General features: G+C 39.0%; 1 protein-coding gene across 3 annotated transcripts in view; it reads right to left on the bottom strand.

Annotated features, from left to right (window-relative positions):
- Nucleotides 1-11,273: 11,273 nt before the first annotated feature.
- elavl4 (ELAV like neuron-specific RNA binding protein 4) overlaps nucleotides 11,274-21,864 on the bottom strand; it is a 75,883-nt gene continuing 65,292 nt past the window's right edge. For 2 of the 3 annotated variants that reach the window (XM_068318749.1, XM_068318751.1), the window contains 3 exons: nucleotides 20,949-21,174; nucleotides 15,784-15,822; nucleotides 11,274-12,320 (listed from right to left, as the gene is read on the bottom strand). In XM_068318749.1, coding sequence (XP_068174850.1) covers nucleotides 11,993-12,320; nucleotides 15,784-15,822; nucleotides 20,949-21,174 — 593 coding nt within the window. In that variant the 3' untranslated portion in view covers nucleotides 11,274-11,992. The remainder of the gene's footprint in view (nucleotides 12,321-15,783; nucleotides 15,823-20,948; nucleotides 21,175-21,864) is intronic. The other variant, XM_068318750.1, reaches the window with a different exon arrangement.

The raw sequence follows: 21,864 nt of genomic DNA, 5'->3' as shown, positions 1-21,864 counted from the left end.
GGAGCTCCATGATCATTGTTGTAAGAAATATTATGGCTGCAAGTGGAAGAACCATCCAGCAGTTTAAAAAAATCCTTACTTACAATTAGAAGTTCTGCATTTAAACAAACAAGAAATGTGTATAAATACTAGTAACAAAATGACCTGAATCAGATTGAATCAAAATAAAAATCATTGATGTGACCTCCAGAATTTTTTCAGAAACATTTTTCAATATGTTTGCAGTATTTGATTGTTGCCTTTAAATTGGTGTTAGAATTACTTTACGTGATGGATTGTTTGGGTCAACCTGTGGGACTGAACATACCAAATGTTCAAAAAACACATCTGATGGTTCTTCAGTTGATTAATATAAGAGTTTAAAAAAAAAAAGGATTGTCCGTATTTGATACCTTTGTCACACCGTGAAAGGCAGGTTAGGATAATGAAAGTAAAGTGTTCTCAGTGAACCCTTTCTCATCCTGCTGTAGGTTGTGACTGACTTTTTTAACAGCTGGCTCCAACCCAAAATGAAAACCCCACTTATCCTTGTTATTAAAATGCTTTTACGACAGACAGTAATTGTTAAATTACAAGTTGCTGCTCTAATCATGTTCATTCAGTCAGTAGAAAAATGTAAGCCAGCAATAAAGACAATTAATCATTGTTTTTTTTGTTGAGTGGGATGTATTTCCAGGCTTCTCCTTTATATAAAATTAAAAAAAACAAACCCCATGGGTTGTGTCCAAATGTTTCTCCTTATTACCCATTTGTTTTTTATGCTCTCTTTGCTAAATAATTAGTAATCCTGCAATCAAGTGTAACTCAAATCTGTTTGCCAATCACTATCTCAGCTGAAGACAATATGACTCCTCCCCTCCTGCTCAGAAAAGTGGCCAATGTGCCATCATCAGTTCTTGCAGCCGCTGCCATGACCGCCATTATCACAGCCATCATCGTTAATGAAAAACAACACTGCATTTGCCAGAACAATCAACAGCCCCACACAAACAATACATTTGTATTAACACCCTGCCAGCAATTTTAATCATTATTACTGATCCAGGATCTGTTGTCATTTCTTTCCCACAACAGTCAAAGGCATGTAAACTGTGAAAGCTGCTTGTCATTGTCACTGCTGAAGCTTCTGAAAGGAGGCAGCGAACTCCATCATCACAGTACCCCCCCCCCCATCCACGTGAACGTTTGCCACATGGTTTACAGTGAAACACTGGAGCGCAGGAAGTGGAAAGAGAGAGCATGAGAAGTAGAGTTGGGGATGTCATTACAGCTTCCAGTGTCTGTGCTGGATGTTGGTCTTACTGGGAAACACATTGTGACTGGAGAATGCCCTTTAATGACAAGTTCCTGAGATGAAGTGCCCCTGAGGAAGACATTAAATCTCCATCAGCTCCAGGCAGCAGCTCAACTGTGAGTCTGCTTCCATCCTTCCTTGCGAAATTTTTTTAGCAGGTGTTATCTTGTAAATAAAACAACAGTAACAAAAAACAACAGAAAAATAAAAGAAATGAAAGTCAAGACAGATCTTTATGAAAAAGAAACATAAAAACCATACCTGCATGCAAATTAAACTGAGATAAACAACATATTTAGTTGTGTACGTGGGGAAAAATATAAAGCCATGAAGAGCATGTTCGGTATATGCCGTTGTTCACTGTTAAAATGGTGAATTTTGAAGGGGGGTAGATGTGTCTAACATTTTTATTGACGATATCTTTTTAATCTTAAAAAGTAAATATTTGTCATGTTAATATTGTAAATACTGCTTAACGATGTTTTTAATCTTAAAAAGTAAATATTTGTCATGTTAATATTGTAAATGCTGCTTAACGACTCCAATGCGGATTTGTTGATCTATTAGACCATGAGTAATTATTCTTTTTATTGTGTCCTTATGACAAAACAGACTTTGTCCACTGTCCACTCACATTTGGGGGTAATTTTTTACAAGAGAAACCCATATAGAGATGAGTTCAAAATAATAGCGGCATAATTATTTTATTACATAGTAGAATCATAAAAAACACAGACCCAACATTCATGATATGTAAGCTCCTGAGTCTGTTTGGAGTTCAATTAATGAGATCAATCATTCTGTGAAAAAACACAGGCGTCAATCAAGTGACCCTTATTTAAGGTGAAGCCGTCACAGGTTGTGGACACATTTCTCTCTGAAAACCTGAGAAAAATGTTTTGTTCCAGACATTGTTCTGAAAAAAAGCATACTTTGATTAAAGTTTTGATTGGAGAGGGGAAAGCATCTAAACTCTGGAGAATAATATGCTCCTTCACTAAAGTGATCTTCAGTGCTTGAAAATGGAAAGCAAAATCAAAGAGACAGGGAAAGAAATAGAAGACTACCATTCACATGCATTGAAGAAAAAGCCAAAAGGACAAAGACTCAGTGACCAGCTCCAGGATGATCAAAGTTACCTGTGAAGTTACCTGTGAGTACTGTAATGATTAGAACACGCCGGTCTGAAGCGAATCTATTGGCAAGAATCCCCCCGCAAAGTTCCAAAGAAAGACATTCTGGAGAGGATGCAGTTTGACAAACAACACTTTGACTGGCTGACAGAGAAATGGAGAAACATCTTGTGGACTGATGAAAGTCATATTGTTCTTTTTTGGGTCTAAGGGCTGCAGACAGCTTGTCAGATGACCCCCAAACACTGAATTCAAGCCACAGCAAAGTGAAGACGGTGAACAATGGTGCTGGAAACATCATGACATGGGGCTGTTTCTATTACTATGGTGCCAGGTTTAATATCACATACCAGGGATCATGGATCCGCATATCAAAATAATTGAAGAGGTCATGTTGCCTTATGATGAAGAAGAGATGCTCTTGAAATGGATGTTTCAAGAAGACAACGACCCCAAAAATACCAGTAATTGAGCAGCATCTTGGTTCCTGAACAACAAAATTAAATTTTTTGGGATAGCCAGCCCAATCCCCGAACCTTAATCCTCTTTGTGGGCTGACATCAAAAATGCTGGTTTATGAGGCAAAAACAAGAAATACAGTGGAATTGTAGAATGTAAAATCATTTTGGATTAAAATACCTGTTCATAGGTCCCAGAAGTTGGTCGATTCCAACTGCTTTACATCGATGTACATAGATGTACAGCAGTTCTCAACAGTGGTTTTACAACTAAACATCACTTTAGTGATTCACAGGAATGTTAAATCCTAATGGTTTTTCAGTTTATATAGTCCATATTTGAATTTTTTTTATAAAACAAATGATATTGGTCTGCTCTTTCAGCAGACCAATATCAATTTTTCATTTTCTGCAGAGTAAATTAAATGATTTAAATTTTTTTTAATTTAGAATACTGTATTATGTGTAGTGTTCCCAGTGCATGGAAATAGAAATTATTATATGGATGTTGTTATCTATTTTCTACTCTTTTAATCAGAACAGCATATATACATATAGATGTTTGTGTGTGTGTGTGTGTGTGTATGTGTGTGTGTGTGTGTGTGTGTGTGTGTGTATGTGTGTGTGTGTGTGTGTGTGTGTGTGTGTGTGTGTGTGTGTGTGTGTGTGTGTGTGAGAGAGAGAGACATACATAATAATGACTGTTGATACCCCTGGGTTCAGTGCTTTATGTAATGGAGAAGGTTTGGTGGATTAAATCAAAGTGGGACCGTCATGTCAGGGTCCCCTGGAGAAGAGGTTCTCTATTTACACCACAGGAAGCTCTTCTGGTTTTATTTGACTTTTTGTGCATGCAAATAAGGATGTTAGGGAAGGTAGTTTAGGATAGTTGCGCTAATATTGAGCCCCCTGCCACTGGCGGGGGGGCTCAATATCATCTGACAGTCGATATTTACCCCACGAGGAGGTTATGTTTTAGATGGCAGTGGTTTGATATATTGTTTGTTTGTCTAGCTGTTTGCAGTATTAAGCAAAAGCTTATCAACACATTTGATGAGATGTTTTGTCGAGGTAGGATACGGCTGAGGAAGTGACACAACACAACACAACAACATAAAGACATATGGGGGGGGGGTCATTTTTGGTCTGTGTCTACCCATATGCCATTAGAGCAGCCCTGATTGGCTGGCAGTCATGATGTGTGTGTCAGTGTAACTTTTGAAGTGGTTCAAGATACGCACTTGAGAACACACACAAGTAGAGACAAGAAAGGAACAAGTCAGTGATTTAATGGCACATAATCACATTTCCACTCAAACCGTGTCCATGAGGTAGTAACAGAAACAAAGCCCACAAAAACGATAGTTTGTTTCCTTTGTGAACAAAACTGGTTTAAGACAAGATGCGCAAACAAACACACACAACGAAAAACAGCAACTAAGAGCAGAAACACACTGACTTACATACACGGAGTAGATGACGAACAAGTGGGAATTCTAACTTTTCTAGCGGGAAAAGAAATGCAAAGTGAAATGTGAAGCTGGAAATAAATCTTAAAAATAAAGCAGGAAGTTACCGTCTGATAATCATGAACAAAAAAACAAAACAACAACCCTGCAAAGCAAAGCACAAGATCAGTGTCTAACATCAGACCCATGGCAGTCAGGACCATTGCATGGATGCTCCAATAAATTTGATCTTTGACTTGCTCAGCAAAAAAAGATGTTCAAGTGCATCTTACCTTGATTTTAAGTCGATAGACATTTTCAAATGTGAGGAAGAGTCTCAGTGGTAGTGGATAAATGCAGAGGGTTAAGGCAGGAAGGGTATCCAGCATAAAAAACTTTGCCAAATTGATATGAATGTTCCTATGGAAAAACAATGACACACTCTGGCGACCCCACACATAGAAACTTCAGAATTGTGTTTTCCCAGCCCCTGACTTTCTAAGGGAAACAACATAATATATGTCTTGAAGATTCTCATAAAACAACTCCTACAAAGAGCCAAAAGGGAAAAAAAGCAAAGCAGCAACAAAATGTTTTGTAGTACAATCCATTCAAGTAAACAATTAAAGTGCCAGATATTTCTTTCAAACCTCAGATTGATCCTTAAAAGGAGCAACACCGTTCACGGGAGGGTGACACGAGTCCGTTTGATGCAGTTTTCAGTTCAGTGTTGACACAGGAGGGGGGCACAGTTTGTCTGAGATCCGGATCGCTTGCAGGTGGAAGCTATTCAGCATTCTGCTGGATTTTGCTAAAATGTTCTTATACCTCTATCCCTCAGGCAGAAGGGAAAACAGTCAGTTTGGATGGGTGGTGGTTGGGGGGGGGGGTCCTGAACAACACTGGAGGCTTTGCACACAGAGCACTGATTGTAAATCACCAGCAAGAGGGGTTCCAGTGATTTTAAGACAGACAACTTTGTTACGGCCTTGTCTGGTCGCTGTGAACATTTGGTCTCTTTATTTATATTTGTATATATTTTTCTTCCTCTGTCATCAGTGGATGATAATATAAGAGTACCAAGCAGCAGTGTCAATAGGTTGTTTTAAAGAGGAGATGAATATATTTTGGAAGTACTGAAAAGTTCATTTACAGTCACATCACATTAAATAAAGAAAGCTCCTGCATGGAAAATGGGAACTGAAATGAAATGTCAGCTTGTAAATATCAGTTCATCAAACTCCACTCTCACAGCTAATGGTGACAACTGACAGTTTAAATGTAATGTCACAGAAGTAAACATTCATTCCGTGTACTGCTCTAAAAGTCATCCTTGTTCTCACGAGCTGGGTTAAGCTGTCACAATTAGGAAATGAAGGAATAATTAAGCAGGAGAACTTTGTAATCTTCACGCCTGAATAGTTCGGCAATCAGAGGAGGAAAACACAAGACTTTGAGTTACAGCAGGAATAATTCCAAAGTCTAACTCAAATTAAAGGTGAACATTAATCACAGCTGCACAACAAGTTAAAGCAAACTTAAAACTGGCAGTTTATTCAGTCCAATCAGATAGAAAACACAAAAAAGTGGACCGCAAACTGCATTGAGTGAAGCTGAGAGTCTTTTCATGTCGGTGTAAGAACTGTGAAGTGGACAAAAGGGTGGGGTGGGATACGGTGGGGGGTATTCCTTTAATACCTGTGTGTAAGGGTTGGAATCCATCAATAGCTCCCCCACTGCACAAATCTGACTATGTAAGATTTGTCAAGACAAGTAGCTCCTTATGAAATAATATGCTTCCAACTGTGAGACTCTTGCTTGTCATTTGGCAGAACTGGCTTCTACATCACGGTGCGGCAGGAAGCTGACATTCACACCATGGAACGAGTGTGATCAGCTCTCACCCAGGCAGATAAAAGTGGTTAATATAGAAACTGAGAGGCAGTATCATATGGTTGCACCTGGTGACAGACTATGGTGTGAACTGAGCCATATTAAACTCAACAACTCTTTGTTAACAAGAGCACTCTCACTTCCCTTGGAATTGAAGCATCATGTGTGCGCTCTTGATAATTTTAGTGATTTTTCATACCCAGTTTCATTTTATTCCCATCTGAGTCACAGCTCAGTAAACAGAAAACACCACTTAAAAGTTGAAATCAGTTGTTTTTTTGAACCAGCTGTACACTTCAAGTCCTAGGGAGCCAGTTCAAAGGAGACTATGGCGAGCTCATGCTGACTACTGTCCTCATCTACTCTGACCTTAATGAGAGTGGAGGATCATTAACTTGCTGACAACATGAGAGGAAAAACAACCAATCTCCTCCAAACTGATGTTCTTTTTTTTTAAAATTTTTAAGCTGGACATTGCTGAGTACACTGAGACCACTCTTAATGATGACCTGATATCTTGTGCTGCAGTGAGCATCTCTAAGGTCTTGTTCTTAGTTCTTGTGTTTCATGTGCTATCTCAGCTGACGTATGAAGTCGCTATTGTGAAGAGATTAAAAAAAAAAAAATCACTATTAACTGCTTTCTCAGCAAGAGGCAGCATCCTGCCGCAGAGGTGTAGGAAACTCTGGGGAGGATACAGGGGGCAGCTCTATCTGCCAGCAATGATACACCTGATCCCTCCTGACTGTCCTACGGGAGCCCGGAGGCTGACCAGATCAGCACTGTGTTATACGTCTGCAGCCGTACTGCCTCGTAGTCCCCCTGCAGTTGAAAGGTCACGACGATCAGAGATTAAATTTATGATTTACTGATGCTGTTAGTTATATGGTGTCATATTACTAATTGAAATACTGTCTGTATGTCAAGACACATGCAACTGCAACTACAGGTATTATCTAACGGATATCTTTTTGATTAATCTGGTGGTTATTTTAAAGATCATCAGAAAAATACTAGTTATTGCGCCTGAGGATACAAAAAACCCCCGTTCTAATATTTTCTCTCTCCATAGAAAAAAGTATTGCAGTTTTAAATGATAGGAAAATGCAGAAAACAGTAAGTACTCACATTTGAGGTGGATTAACATTATTTCAGAGATAACAAACTCAAACAAATAGACTATTGTGAAAGTTGCATTTGAATCTGTCTGATTAGTTGGCCGATAAATGAAACTCTTCAGTAAACTATTTGTTACTCTACATATCCACTAAATATGTTACAGAATATATTATAGATATTCTGTTTCCTTCCTGTCAGTTATAACTCATAAACAAATAATGAAAATGACAATACCCCTTATAATATGCATTGATATGTTGTGAAATATTTAAATGCTTCATCAATCACAAGAAACATACAAGCTCTTAACATCTCATTTTATTGTCCCAACATTCAAAAGTACAAATAATTCAAACACAACAGTTTTATGAAAAAGAAAAAACAAACATTTACAGCAAGATTTTTATTTTGTTTCCAGTTTCAGAAATTACCTAAACTAGCAAGGATAACATGAAGTCATTCATCGCAGTAATTGGATTAATAATAAGAATAAGAATACTAAGAATAATAGCAATAATAATCATAATAATCATCATTGATTAAGTAATAACATAAGCAGGAGAGAGTAGAGAGAGCCGCGGCCATGAGGCCCTGTGAACATTTTTTCGTCTTTTTTGTCTTTAAAGATTTTGTTTATAGATTTTTCAGATAGTAAACAAACACGTCTCAGGAGGAAAATGAAAACTGACAAAAAGAGCCGAGTTCCTCTGTTCACCTTCCCTCCTCCACTACTGGCTGCGTTGTTCCTACTGGCAGGCTGCCACTATAAGGCGCTACAGGGGATGGTGTGAGCCATAGGGGGTTGGGCGTAGAGCGAGGTGACGCAGCCCCATGTTTCAAACACCCTTACATGCACACACACACACACACACTCACACACACATTTTGACCAAATCACTCGTCCTGACTCTGACACACACGGGCGCGCATATGCACTCAGGGAGACACACATATACGTCTGTATACATGTGAACTAGACAGACCCAAATGTGCAGCCACACACACACACACAAAATCACAAACACTGAACATATGTATATACTGTACATACAAACATTTGGATGTACTGTACTACACGCTAACAAACAAGACACACTGTTATATCATGGAACGTGTACACAAACATGCACGCGCACGCACACCCACACACACACACACGCACACACACAAATATGCACACAGGGTCTATAGGTGGAACGCAGGCACACATTGTAAGAGTTCAAAAGTCATACAGTGTAGGAAATTAGTTCACACGTCAGAACAACATTCTACTGGGGTCATTGCATAATTCAAGCTCCCGTCAGCGGCAGGAGCGTGAAGGGGTCTGGGTGGTTGGTGGGTGAGTCGGTTGGTTCATAGCTTTTGTGACATTAGAAAACTATGTGATTGGATGGTGCAGATGATGACTGGATAATTAAGATGATATAAGATGACCCAGCCTGTCAGATGACTGAGGTGTGAGAGAGGAGGATGAACTTATGCAAGCATGCGTCTGAGTAATCAAATGCTCTCCACACACCTCCTTCATGTTTTCAAGTCTTAACAACAAACAGGAAAAAAAAAAAAATCCAATTCATTTATTTATACTTCTGGAACCATTCCCTTACCTTTTACCTTTCAAAATATATAATATATATCATATCAGAGTATATAAAATATAGAATCGGTACAATCCCTTTTCATACCTCCAGAGTACTTCTCAAGTATAGCAACATCTGCTACATATCAAGTTGGTGTGCAATGGTACCAATTTCTCATTTTAAAGATTTGTTGGTATGTCATTTGAAAACATGATGAATATTTTTAAAAATAACTTCTGACTCTTAAGTGATTTCGACCGATTTAGTCCAGTGCAATGAATGACCCTCAAACAACAATGGGCATTTGCTCCTTTAAAAATGTATCTGCCCAAGCCTCCAAGAGCTGAATGTTATATAAAATGTTTCACTGAAAACTGAAAACTATGCTTTCAGACCCACATTTTTGCATAAGGTTTCATCACAAAGCGGTAGTAAGTGGAGGGAGGGTGTGGACGGAGTGGCTTTTTAGGACTACACAAACTTATCACAGGTTATATCGAACCAGAACGACTGTTTATAACATTCTATTAAGACTAAACTTTATTGAAAAAGATCTAAAGATTTCATTTTAACAAGACAAGAAAAAAGCAATAGCAAATTTAACTATTAACTAGGTTATGCATAGCGAGTAACTGTTTCTAGTAATAAGGGAAGAGCGTCCCCCAACCCTCCAGACATTTTTTTCAGTTTTGTAAACTTTTAGATTTTTTATATTGTAATTTTGATATATTGGTACAAAGCACATATGTACTAAAAGTTCTCTCAGTGCAGTGGACTACTGGCAGAGCCTCTCCACTAGTCGCTTTGTTCCCTTTTGCTCAGAAACGCCCCCCTCCCTGTACCAGAATCACGCAAATACACAGACAATGAAACAAATAAATACATAAATACACAGATAAATTAACAAGTTAATAAATATATAATAAATACAAATAAATAGAAAAATAAATAGTTTAAAATAAATAAGTAAACAAACCGATAAACAAATACAGTTATATTCTAAGCTTTTGTTCAGTTTCTTTTGCCGCGTTTGTTAACTGAAAGTTAATCCAAATCTTTTTTTTCTCCACAAGCAACATGACAACAATTGAACAGTTTCCTCACAAGTTTTCTAAGTAACTGAACCACCACTTCATAATAAGTTGTCATATGAAAAAGACAAGCTCAAAGAAAATAACAGTGACAACTCATATAATACAGTAGATATTTAAAACAAATGTAGACTATATATGTATATATATATCATCTATTTGTACACAGCAAATAAAGACACAGTTGTCATAGATCCTTTTTAAGGAAACAAATATCTAGACTAACAGAACTAGCTAATCATCATTTAGTTTTGACAAACGTTTCACACTCAGCAAGTAACCTAAAAGTCAGCAAGCAAACAAAAAAGTACAAAATAAAAAGATTGTTCAGTGATTCTTACAAGGCCCAAATTAGTTCATCTGGTTCTCCAGCAAAGAAATCATTTCAACAAATTTTCTGGGCCAACAATTAAGAAATGATAAACAAAGAACAGCAGCTCTAGTCAATGCCAACATCGAAGTATTTTTTTCTTTAAACAACACATAGAACAACAAACTTGGATATTTAAGATATGTGAGTAATGTAGTATAGCACCTACTGTTGATCGCTAAAAGGAAGTTCTTTTCAAATGTAAGTTCACAAATGCAGAGTGAACAAAATGATAACAAGAATGTATAGTATGCTCTCTAAATGGATAGATGTGAATATACCTATTTACTAATTTCCCGCATTGATTGATGACAAAAAGAGGAAAACAAGTGGACAAAGGGTCTTCTTGCTTTGGGCTCTGGACTATAAAGATGGTTAGGCCTTGGACAGACCCCTCTCCCTTACCTTTTGGGTATCGCTGTTGAATAATTGCGCACTAGTACACATGTGAAAAATTACCAAAATCACCTGCCTTATTCTGCATCCTTTTTTCACAAAACCTTCCATCTACAAAATTACTGCCAACTTGGAATCCCAAAAAACAAACAACCTCTGGTCCTATAAAGTACCACGGCAGAACGACAAGACAAGGTGGTGCCCCCTCCCTCCCACCCCTGCCCACCCAGTTAGCCAGTCAAAATATTTTTCTCTTTTTTCAAATCCAGATTCTTGTAAAAATTCTTCAATAATTATTATTTTAATTTTCATTTATAAAAATAGATCTTTTTATTTTCATCTTTTTCTAAATGCATTTTTTTTTTCAAGCAAAGAGATCTTCTCTTTGGCAACAGTGTTATTTTTTTTTTCTCTTAAATTACTGAACGTGTCATCAGGAAAGCTAACCCATCCCCCCCCCTCACCCCATCTCCCTGAACCCCCTCTGAGGAAAGACGTTATGTTTTGTTTGCGATACAAAAAAAAAAAAAAAAAAAAAACCAACAAAAAAAAACCCAACAATGCTAGAAATTCTCTTTTCTCTACATCAGAGTTACTGGGATTGTGGAATCCCATTAATAATCAATAAGGGGAAATTTTTTTATACACACAAAAGAAATGAATGAATGGTTCACCAATTTAAAAAAGAGCCCCCTCCCTTTCACTGTAGGGAGGTATATAATACTAACGACAGTGGATCCGGATTTACAAAAGAAAATCAAATCCTGAATCAAGAAAGAGAAAAGGTTTCACTCTAAAAAGGACATTCTCTTCTCTGAAACAAGGAGATACAGGGATTTGCTACTGTTTACACAGAAGAGAAAAATCATTTGAACAACCACAACAAACATAAAGAATATACAACAAATAGAAGCCTGTGTTATCACAGAAGCTTCAGAAAAATTAACGTTTTCATCGTTTCATTTTTGTAATACTTAGGCAACATTGGCTTATAGGTCCAAAGTTATAATATAAGCCATTTCTAGTTCAACTTGTTTGATGTTTTGTCGGTTCCTTTGTGTTCCAGTTGGAGTTTGCTGCGTTGGATGGCTGTAGTTAAGTGATTGTGGTAGTGACTGAAGGGCCTAAGGGACAGGTGGAGGTGGAGGGGTCGTTGGGGTAATTTTGGAGGAGACAAAGTTGCAGGGCAACTGCTTCTACCTGTTAAAGTTCAGGACTTGTGTGTCTTGTTAGTCTTGAAGGAGACTTGCAAGACACGGTCGCCCAACCTGTAGCCGTTGAGACTGGCGATGGCCATGGCCGCCTCGTCGTAATTTGTCATGGTGACAAAACCAAAGCCTTTGCACTTGTTGGTGTTGAAGTCACGGATCACCTTGACGTTGTTGACTGCACCAAAGGGCCCGAAGAGCTGCCAAAGCACGCTCTCATCTGAATCTGGAGACAGGTTGTACACGAAAATGCACCAACCGGTGCCTGTGTGCCCAGGGATGTTCATGCCCACCAGACTGGTCATGCTGTCAATGGTGATGGGGGAGAACCTGAGAGGGGAGGCAGAGTGGCGGAAAATGGAGCAGAAAGAAGGAGGGAAAGAGAAGACGTTTTAATTAAAATGGTAAAGACATACAGTATGGTGAAACTCAATGTCTGCATCTATTTAACATGAAATGGAAATAAACCTATGAATCTCAATTTGTCCATCCAGACACATTGCTCAACATGATGCTCACTTTCATGATACCCTACTCTAGACCATAATAAGTAAAAGACATAAAAACTGAGCTCCAACACAAATACCAATGCAGTATGATGACTGCCATATGTACAATGTATGCTTGTATGTAAAAATATCAGTGTTTTGCGTGTCTCTGTGCAGCTACTCCTAGATGTTCCCTGAGTGCTTGATTCTGTAAGGTCTGCACTCAGGAATAATGACATTCGATTATATTCTGCTGAAAAGGATGCAGAGGATCGGTCCCTCTTTGTGTCCCTGAGTGGCTTCTTTAAGAGCTAAATTGCAGGAAGTTGTTGAATAAAACTATTGCTCCAAAATACATCAAAGATCATGCACCAGCCTGCTAAATCTATTTACATTCGCCTCATAATCTTTCCTTTCTTGTGATACAGTAGATTTGAATCCTCAGTTGACTTCACTTAATTGCCTATTCTGCTCAATGGAAAGGGGAAGTAGAAAAAAAAATCCCCACTTTTAAATAAAAGGTAAATGAGATAAAAAGGTTCACTTCTTATGCCACCTCTCTCCATGAAACGACTATAGGCATTATTGGGTGTGCTTTAAATGAGATTTCCGCTTTGCTGCAGCTGTCTCAGAAAGGACTGCTTTCTTAAGGGAATGGCGGGAGGGAAGAGGGAGCAAACTAAATGGAAAATGGAAGCACTTTACAGCCCAGTGACATTAAGGTACAAAGTGTATTCCTCCCACTCCTCTTGCAGTCTGCAGGGTGTTCTGTTCTATTCTAAAACTCATGGCAGTGATCGATAGTACTGTTTGATGCTCAAGGCTCCAAACCGTCTGTCTCAAGTGACTATATATGGCTAGCAATCGCTGCGACCTTCCAGTGTGATCAAAGTCATGCAGGAACATTTGCTCTCAGTCTTTTGCCATTGCAAGACGATTAGTTTGTTGATGGCTTTCTGTTTTTTGACATTTACAATTGTATTCCAAATCAATTTTAATCGAGATACGACGGAATTTGCATAATCATCACAGCAAACATTTTAAGTCCCCATAACTATTCCAAGAATGTGTCCACATGGTCTAAATATCTTGTTGGAATGATTAACTGCACCCCCCCCCACCCCCCACCATCCAGCAGCTGGAATCTTAATGGGCGTCATCACGTTGAGGCCTTATCTGATATGCTCCAGTGCTTTCAGGCCTCCTCAGCCGGGCTTGAACAACTCGGTAAGTAAAGACTATTAGGGGACGTCTGTGAGAATGTGATGGTTGTGAGCGTGTCTATATGTTCACATGTGTATGTATGGGCAAACATACATGCATGGCTATCTGCAAAAGTGAAACCAAATACTAACCACAGTTATAGACGAAACTAAGGGTTGCATAGCAACAGTGTAGCTGACCAGACATCTATTCTGTCGCTTCTGAAGCCAAGTACCTTCATCTCTCAGTGACTGTCTTTTAGTTTCTTTAAAATAATGCACTCAGATGACTGAAAAGCCTTTATACCTGATAAAATCAATCTATCTACCCCCCACCCCCCACTATTTTCACCTCCAGAAATTTCTGCACAGACTCAGAGTGAAAGCAGCGCTTATTGGGAGCATGTCAGAGACTACAAGACAACTAGCTCAGGCAACATTTGCCTTGCTAACATGTAATCCGTGTTTGAGTTGCTAAGCTGACTTCAGATGGTTTTCCCCGTGCTTGGAACATGCACGGTGTGACCCGTACCACACAAAACATCTGTCACCACAGTGGCTGGTGATCTTGATTACGTAACACCTATGGTAGCAAGAAAGCAAACTGAAACATGGAGGCAAAAGGAAGGAATTTCGAGCAGAGCAGCGTCGAGCAAAGGTGGAACTGTCTGCAGTGGAACAGGATTTCCCGTTTCCAGAAGGGATCCAGGTTCATCCAGCCTCATCTCATAATGGAAGTTGATTTACACAGTTTTTATTCCAATGCCACGGTGAGATATTAGGGGTGATTGATAAGTTTATGGCCTAAGAGAAGTCAAACAGAGAAGAAGTCAGAAAGCTCTTGTGCAGCTAAACCTTGACTGTGATTGTGGTATTTTTTTCATCTTGAGTAAATGAAAATTGCAGTAATTACAGTCACAAATCCCTTAGACGTTGAGTATGTTTCACCCCAAGGCATTCAAAAAGGTCATGATGACAAACACAGTACCCCAGTGTGACCCTTGTTCCAGCATGGTAAAGAAGTGGGCTCCTGAATTCAGACAAGGTAGATGGAAACCTGAAGATGAATTTTCACCTTACAAGTAACTATTGGTTAATCCATGACATGATCCTGGTGAATAACACAACAGTGAAATGTCAGTCGGCTGGGTATCTCTCAGAAATGTGTCCATGAAGTGGTTTACAGCACTTAGCAAAGTATAAGCTAACTGGATGTTGAAACCCTTTGGGCCTGATTAGAAACAGATTTAGTACATGTTTGAGGTGGATCCCAAGAGATTTCTCCAGCAGTTTGTAGATATAAATAAGTCTTGAATCCATTACTGCCAACCAGAAAGAGAAAAAACAGCTGACACAGCAGTTACAGGCCACACAGATAAGTACTTCTTCCTCAAGTTGTAGAAAGAGGTCAGCTGCTGCTGGACACAATCTGGAGGTCCAAGATGATATCTACAAATACTGGATCCAGGAAGAGAAGGAAACGACTACGTTGAAAAAATACACGTGTGAGGTTTTCTGATTATGAATGAATTCTACATAGGCATGAAGTTATCAATCACCCCTCAGATTTTATAAAATCAGAGTGACAGATGCATTATAAAGAAGTACTGGTCTGAGGGTATCGCTGTTGTTTGACAAGGAGGGAGAACCTGAATCCAAGAAAAACACACCTACAAATGAGGAATTAAAAAAAAAACCCCCCAATCCATTCAGTACACAGAAACAACCCAAAACAATTCAAACAATACCATCACTTGTCATAATCAAACCACAACAAATTCATTCACTGAAAACAAACGATTGCAACAAATGATTGCTTTCTGTTTTGTTTTTTTTCACACCGTAACTGCTTGGTGGGGTTTTAAAACCAACTCAAGCTTACAAGAAAAAAAAAAAAAAAGTAAATAAAAAAAATATCAAACAACGAAAAATGCAGTTGACCTCCAACGTATTGTGCCGAACACAAAGTGATTGCAAAATACAAGGAAAACATCAACCAAAAAAAAAAAAAAAAACCAACCCAAAAAGAACAAAAGAAAAAAAGAATATTGAATAATCATTGAGTCAACATGGACATCTGGCATTGGTGAAGTTTTTAATTACCTCTTTACGCCATAGGCCATATTAAGCAAATTGTCCAGCCTGTAAAGAGAAGGAGGGTTCTGGGGTTAATGGTGGGCAGATGGTCGACTCACTCAATGGAACTAATGTTAAGTCCCTGTAGGAACTGCATGGTCCTCCTCACTCAAGAACAAACAAACCTGTCTATACTTAATCCATTTCACTGAGGAGCACCGTCAAAACTGCTATCTATAGGTAATGAAGCTGCAGTTCCATCAGTAATGTCAGCACTGTCAGCTACTGCATTACTGTCAGTGTAGCCTTACATGTGATAAATCTAGAGCCGGATTGTGACATTACTGTGGGTGCAGTCTTTTAATTGTTATACAAGATTAGAGCAGTGGACTGATCACAGTTCAACATTACATTCACACACGGAGCACTAATGGTGGCAGGTAGGGGACAATGCATGGCACCGGACATTGCTAGGTTAGTGAAAAAATTATTTTACATGCAAAACATTGCATGTGGTTATACATACAAGTAACTCTGCCACAATGATGGTTCATTAGAATATGGAGGTTAAGAATAAAAAAAAAAGAGACCCCGAACAACTAGTGTCTCTAATTTGTGTAGACTCAACTGAGAGAACACATGAGATGACAGGAAAATGATCCAGAGTTCTGTCAGTGTAATGGTTCGGCGTTTGAACGATGGTGAATGGGGCGGGTGATAATGATTAGTTTCTATGAGGTGGACCAACTCATAACACAAATGAACAGTCATGATAGCCATGTTATTGTTAACATTGGTCTTTTTGGTTGCCATCAGGTCAGCTGAGATGGCAGTGTGTTACTCTGGGGTGGGGGGGGGGGGTCAGTCTTCTGTCTGAAAGGTTTAGGTTTGGATTAATATGCCGTTTCATTGTAACGTCAGCCCTTTGAGCTTCTTCCATTGCAGCCAGCCTGGGTATACTAGTGTTTACATGTAGTTGTGTGTTTCTGTTTGTCTGTGTATGTGTGTGTGTGTGCGTGTGGTTTGGGAACCCAGTCAACCGTGGGTGTGTGTTTGTAAGTCGTGCTCAGAAACCTGTGGGCTGTATGAAATGTTGGCCCTCTTGGGTCTTTGATGCAGTCTGCTTGGTGACTCAATGACCTTCATTCCTCACTTGGGTCTGGCTTGTCTCATGTCTTATTAACTCCTCTGGCCTAATGGACAGGGGCCACGGCTTATTGAGCAACAGCTGGCTAGTGAAGCCCTGTCCTTCTTGAAAACAGTACAAACTTTCTCACCTCAGCTCTAATGTCAGAGTTATTTCTACTTGTCTATTTCGGTCAACAGGCATTTGCTTTCTTGCAACACAAGTGAAACAATATTTACCAAAACCAGACAGCGTTATTGTTGTTTTTATCACAAGGAACTCAAGCAACCCTTCTACCTCATTAATATCAGCATTATTTTCTTACTCGATATATTCACAGTTAATAATTAACGATTAATAATATCCACTTTAAGAAACGTAACATATATGAATCATTTGAATTTGATTTAGATTCTATTTTAGACATAATACATCAGTGGACGTCCAGTCAGGATGACAGGAAAGTTTAGTTAAGCGAAGACAAAGAACTGGAGACAAAGAACGCAGTAATAACTCTGTTTGAAGATGTGATCTTAATGCTGACAATTTTTATGATATAAATGTTTATAAAGGCTTATTCGCTCAGTTAGTCATGTTGAACTCTACACATTGAAGTCGACTGAGGCAAATTCATTAACAAAAACCTACACATTAACATTTTTAGTACCCTGTTGGCTAGATTAGGATATTGTGTGTGTCTGCATTGCTGCATGCTTCTCTCTTAACATTACCAAAAAGAAAGAAAGCAGCCCTTAAATAAAGAACAGTGAAGAGGAGGATATACGCGAACATTAAAGTAGCAATTAACCCATTTAGTGGCAAGGGAACAAGCAGGCTGATTTGTGGGTAAATGAGTCAATTGGAGAAAAGCTCAGAGGAGAGGCGCTCTAGGCCTGATAAGCACGTAGACATCTGCTAGCCGTCGGACCACTGGGCCACTGCAAAACAACCTGCTGCTAACACACTCACTGTCTCTCCTTGTCACACATGTATGAATGCACACTGATGCCCACTCACCATGCAAACACTCCGCCAGCTTTTCACGCTGCCTCTCCCAGCTCCATTTAAACAATAGAGGTTTTGTTCTTCCTCTCAAAGCATGTTAATAAAGGAATGGGTGTTTTTGTCTGTTCTTTTTGGAAACAAAAATCTTTTCAATTAAAACTGGCTCCTGCCCTGAATATAATAAGGCTAATTTGCTAATTAGTACCATTAGTTAATGACAGAGGATCGGAAATGAGCTGGGATCTAGGGCTCAGTGCATTGTGCTTGAGTTGATTTTGTTTGCTGTGTTGGAAAGGATACAAGCACATTACACATTGACATTTGTTACAGCAGGCCCACGTGTGTGTGTGTGTGTGTGTGTGTGTGTGTTTATATATATAAAACTGCAGCAGTGTTATCCTCATTACAGCAAATTCTCTAACTTTAATGTTTGAACTTTTTAAGGATACAAAACAGAACATTTACAATGGATTCAATTTTCCAGGTAGCTGTACAGGTAAAGCAGAGACTTTTCTTTCAATACTTTTGGTTTTTACAAAGAAATATACCAATACTATAGTTTGTCCTAACTTTAACTGTCATTTAGTCTCTTGAAGGGATAAAGAGCTCAGATAATAAATTCAGTTTAAATACTGTGTTGAATACAGACAAAAGATCCTGCTCTCTTTCCTTAAGGGATTAAGTTAGAAAATGGGAACGGCGCACATCGAGCACATTTCTAACTTGTAAAATATTTAGGTTCTTGTGCAGGGCTTAAGAGAAAAGAGTAGGGGCATAGGGACACAGTGTGGAAGTGTCCTGTGGTTGTGAGTTGTGATGAGAAGCGACAGCTCTCCTGCAGAGCCTGTAAATTGGCTTGGCGTATCAGACACACAGCCATGCTACATCGCTCAGGTGTCACACCAGGGAAGCCGCTCCTGAAGAAAAATACCTTCCAAGCTCTGACTTTGATGGAGAGTAAACAGCACAACAGGATTAGTGTTATTGAAAAAGAGAGGAAATTGTAGAAGCACATTCTGTCTTCGATTTGGAAATATTCTGTATAAATGTATTATCACTCGTTTCTGCGTCGCTTTTTGTAGATGCTGAGTAATGGAGATGTAAGGACTAACCACTTGTAATTATCGTAAGAGTTAGCCTATAAAAGTAAATCATTGTTGGCGTCATCAGGGACTGACATGAAATGACCAGGTAGATGTCATTCACATACTATATTTTCCATGCAGTATAATATATATGATAAGTGACCATTTCCTGACTTGGGCAAAAGTGTTTCCTTTTTCTTTTCCCTTTTTATTTATTTATTTTTTTTAGAAATTATTTGGGACAGGTCAGAATACTTCACATAGACTTAGTATAACTAAGTTAAAACAACGTGAAAACCTAAATGTGTACATTAATTTGGACTGTGAATTTATCACTGGATTTAAAATGTCTGTCTCTCTTTACTAACACCCATTTAAAATACAGAAACTAACATTTAATACAGACATATTTAACACAGTTATATAATGCATAATGTTGGATGTGGGATGTGTTTAAATTGAGTCATACTAAAACGATGAGCTAAAACATGGTTTGTGTCAGTATGACCATATGATGCTGGACAACGGGTTTACACTTACAGTACTTATATCCAAATGTATATTTTTGCTCAGGCCTCACAGAGAATATTTAGAAAGTGTTGGTTCAGTAGCAGCATGATGAAATGAGGGGAAATGTGTAGTTGTGAAAGACAGAACCCCACAGTCTCTTATGAACAGTTCCCCTCAGAGCGCTCTCAGGGCCTGATTTATTGACACCTGCACCATGTGCAGAACTCACATCTGTTGTTCAAAAGGGGGATGTGTTTGCTGGGATAAATACCTGCAGAAATGTTGCATCACTGTTGATACACAGACACGGCTATGACTCACGCTATCAATGCGTAGGCGTTACATCCCCTGCTCAAACAGTGTAAATTGCATTTGTTGCAAATGTTTTCCAAATCAGGCCTGTTGTTTGGAACAGATGTGTTTCCTTGATTAAATGCATTTATGGACACATAAACCAGGAATAGCTGCTGTCTGGTTGAGCACCGATGACATTAAATCTCAGTTCCAGCTCATCATTTTATGATACCACACACACTGTCCAATGAGCAACTTTTAGGTCATTCCACATTACACAACATAATTGTTTCAGAATTTATATTACATTTCAATTTGTGAAATATTCTGAGAAATAAACAATACCTTCTGTTATTTTTAACTTGATTACATTAAAATGGAGATTCCCAACCTTTGGAGCAGATGGCCACAGTGACCCCATTCTAGTATTTTTGTGTGCCTAGGGCATTTTGTGTTACAAGTTATTACATCATACCATTGTAATGTGTCCGGATGAGAGCTGGGAGTCTGGGGGAACTGAGTATAGGTGTACTGTAGTTACTCCATCTACCCCCCTCAACCCCCACCCCAAAAAAGTCATTTTAATATTTAATTTAATTTACAAATGCTATAGGTCGATATCACAGTCCTAATTTTTGGTATTTTAAATTTTTCTGTCTGTGAAATTTTTGCATTCCTGGTTTTTCTCTCTAAATATCACATCTAGCATTGGCTGACATAAATATGAATAAGAACCCATGTAGCAACACTGTGGAGGTCAACAACTGCTTGCTGTTATTGACATTGATGATGTAATATTAAGCTCTGTGAATGTTTCTTAACATCTTATCACACATTTTTATGTGTATATATTTTTCAATTTCTAATGAACTAATACTTGTACTAAGAAATCAAATGGATCATATGAATTTCAGCCTCTTAACATATTCTCGGCAAAGATTTTAACTTCCCAATGTCCTCCAGCTAGTTATATGAATTTTTATGGGGTCATCAAAAGATTAGGGTTTGGGTTAGCCACCAAGGTTGGGAAACTTTCAAGATCACATACCCAGTGTATACAGCACATCTCAACATCTGATCAACACTATCTGAACCATTTTTCATCCAATATATTTCTTTTCTACCCCACTTAGTCTTCCATAAACCTCTCCATGCCCCGCCCCGACGCTCACCTGAACCTCTGAGCCTGGTGGTGGAGGGGGCCTGGGTATCGGCGATTGGGGGACTGGTACAGTTGTGACAGGAGGGCTTGGCTGGTCTTCTGGCTGGGGTTGTTTGCGAACTTGACCGTGATGGGCTCAGCGGCACCTGATGGCTTCTGTCCATTCAGGCCCTTGATGGCCTCCTCAGCCTCTATCCTCTTATCAAAGCGGATGAAGCCCACACCTCGGGAGCCACCTGCGGGGCCAGCAGAGCACAAACAAACACAAACCCCTTTTACTTTACAGGGTTTAGCAGGAACTACTACTACTGTTACGTGTGAAATACATGCTGCTTCTACATATGTACCGTACTTACATACTTACAAAACAAATTCTCATAGAATGCAAAAAAGATGCCACAACTTAACGAAAAATATTGAAGCTAACAGGATGGCTCTAGTCAGTGAGAATAAATTAGTTTTCCATGATACATTAAAACTAACTAATACAAAATTGTGCATAACAAATGCAAAACAATAAAAGTTCCTTCATTTTCTTCAACCATTTATCTTTTTCAGGGTCAGGGGGTATGGGCAGCGGGTGTGAAGCAAATGTGTGCCCCACACCGGGGCAGATCCACATAAAAACAAACAACCACTCATGCACATTCCAAGTGATGGACCATTTAGAGCCATCAGTTCACAGCACATGGGGAGGAAGCAAAGGCTTCAGGGTTGGATTCAAACCCAGCATCTCGGTGCTGTGAGGTGACAGTGTTGACCACTGCCCCACTGTGTCACTCGTTTAAAGTTGTTGGAGTTCAATAGTAAACCAATCACATGCCCTGTGAAGCTAAACATGATGTGGTGCAACTGACACCAGGATGTACAGCTGGGTTGAAGAGAGAAGGAAAGTATATAGTGGTACCTCTACTTACGAATGTCTC

The sequence above is a fragment of the Antennarius striatus genome, chromosome 7, assembly GCF_040054535.1.
Source record: "Antennarius striatus isolate MH-2024 chromosome 7, ASM4005453v1, whole genome shotgun sequence".
Lineage (NCBI taxonomy): Eukaryota > Metazoa > Chordata > Actinopteri > Lophiiformes > Antennariidae > Antennarius > Antennarius striatus.
The sequence above is the reverse complement of the archived record's forward strand: the minus strand, read 5'-3'. Positions and strand labels throughout refer to the sequence as shown.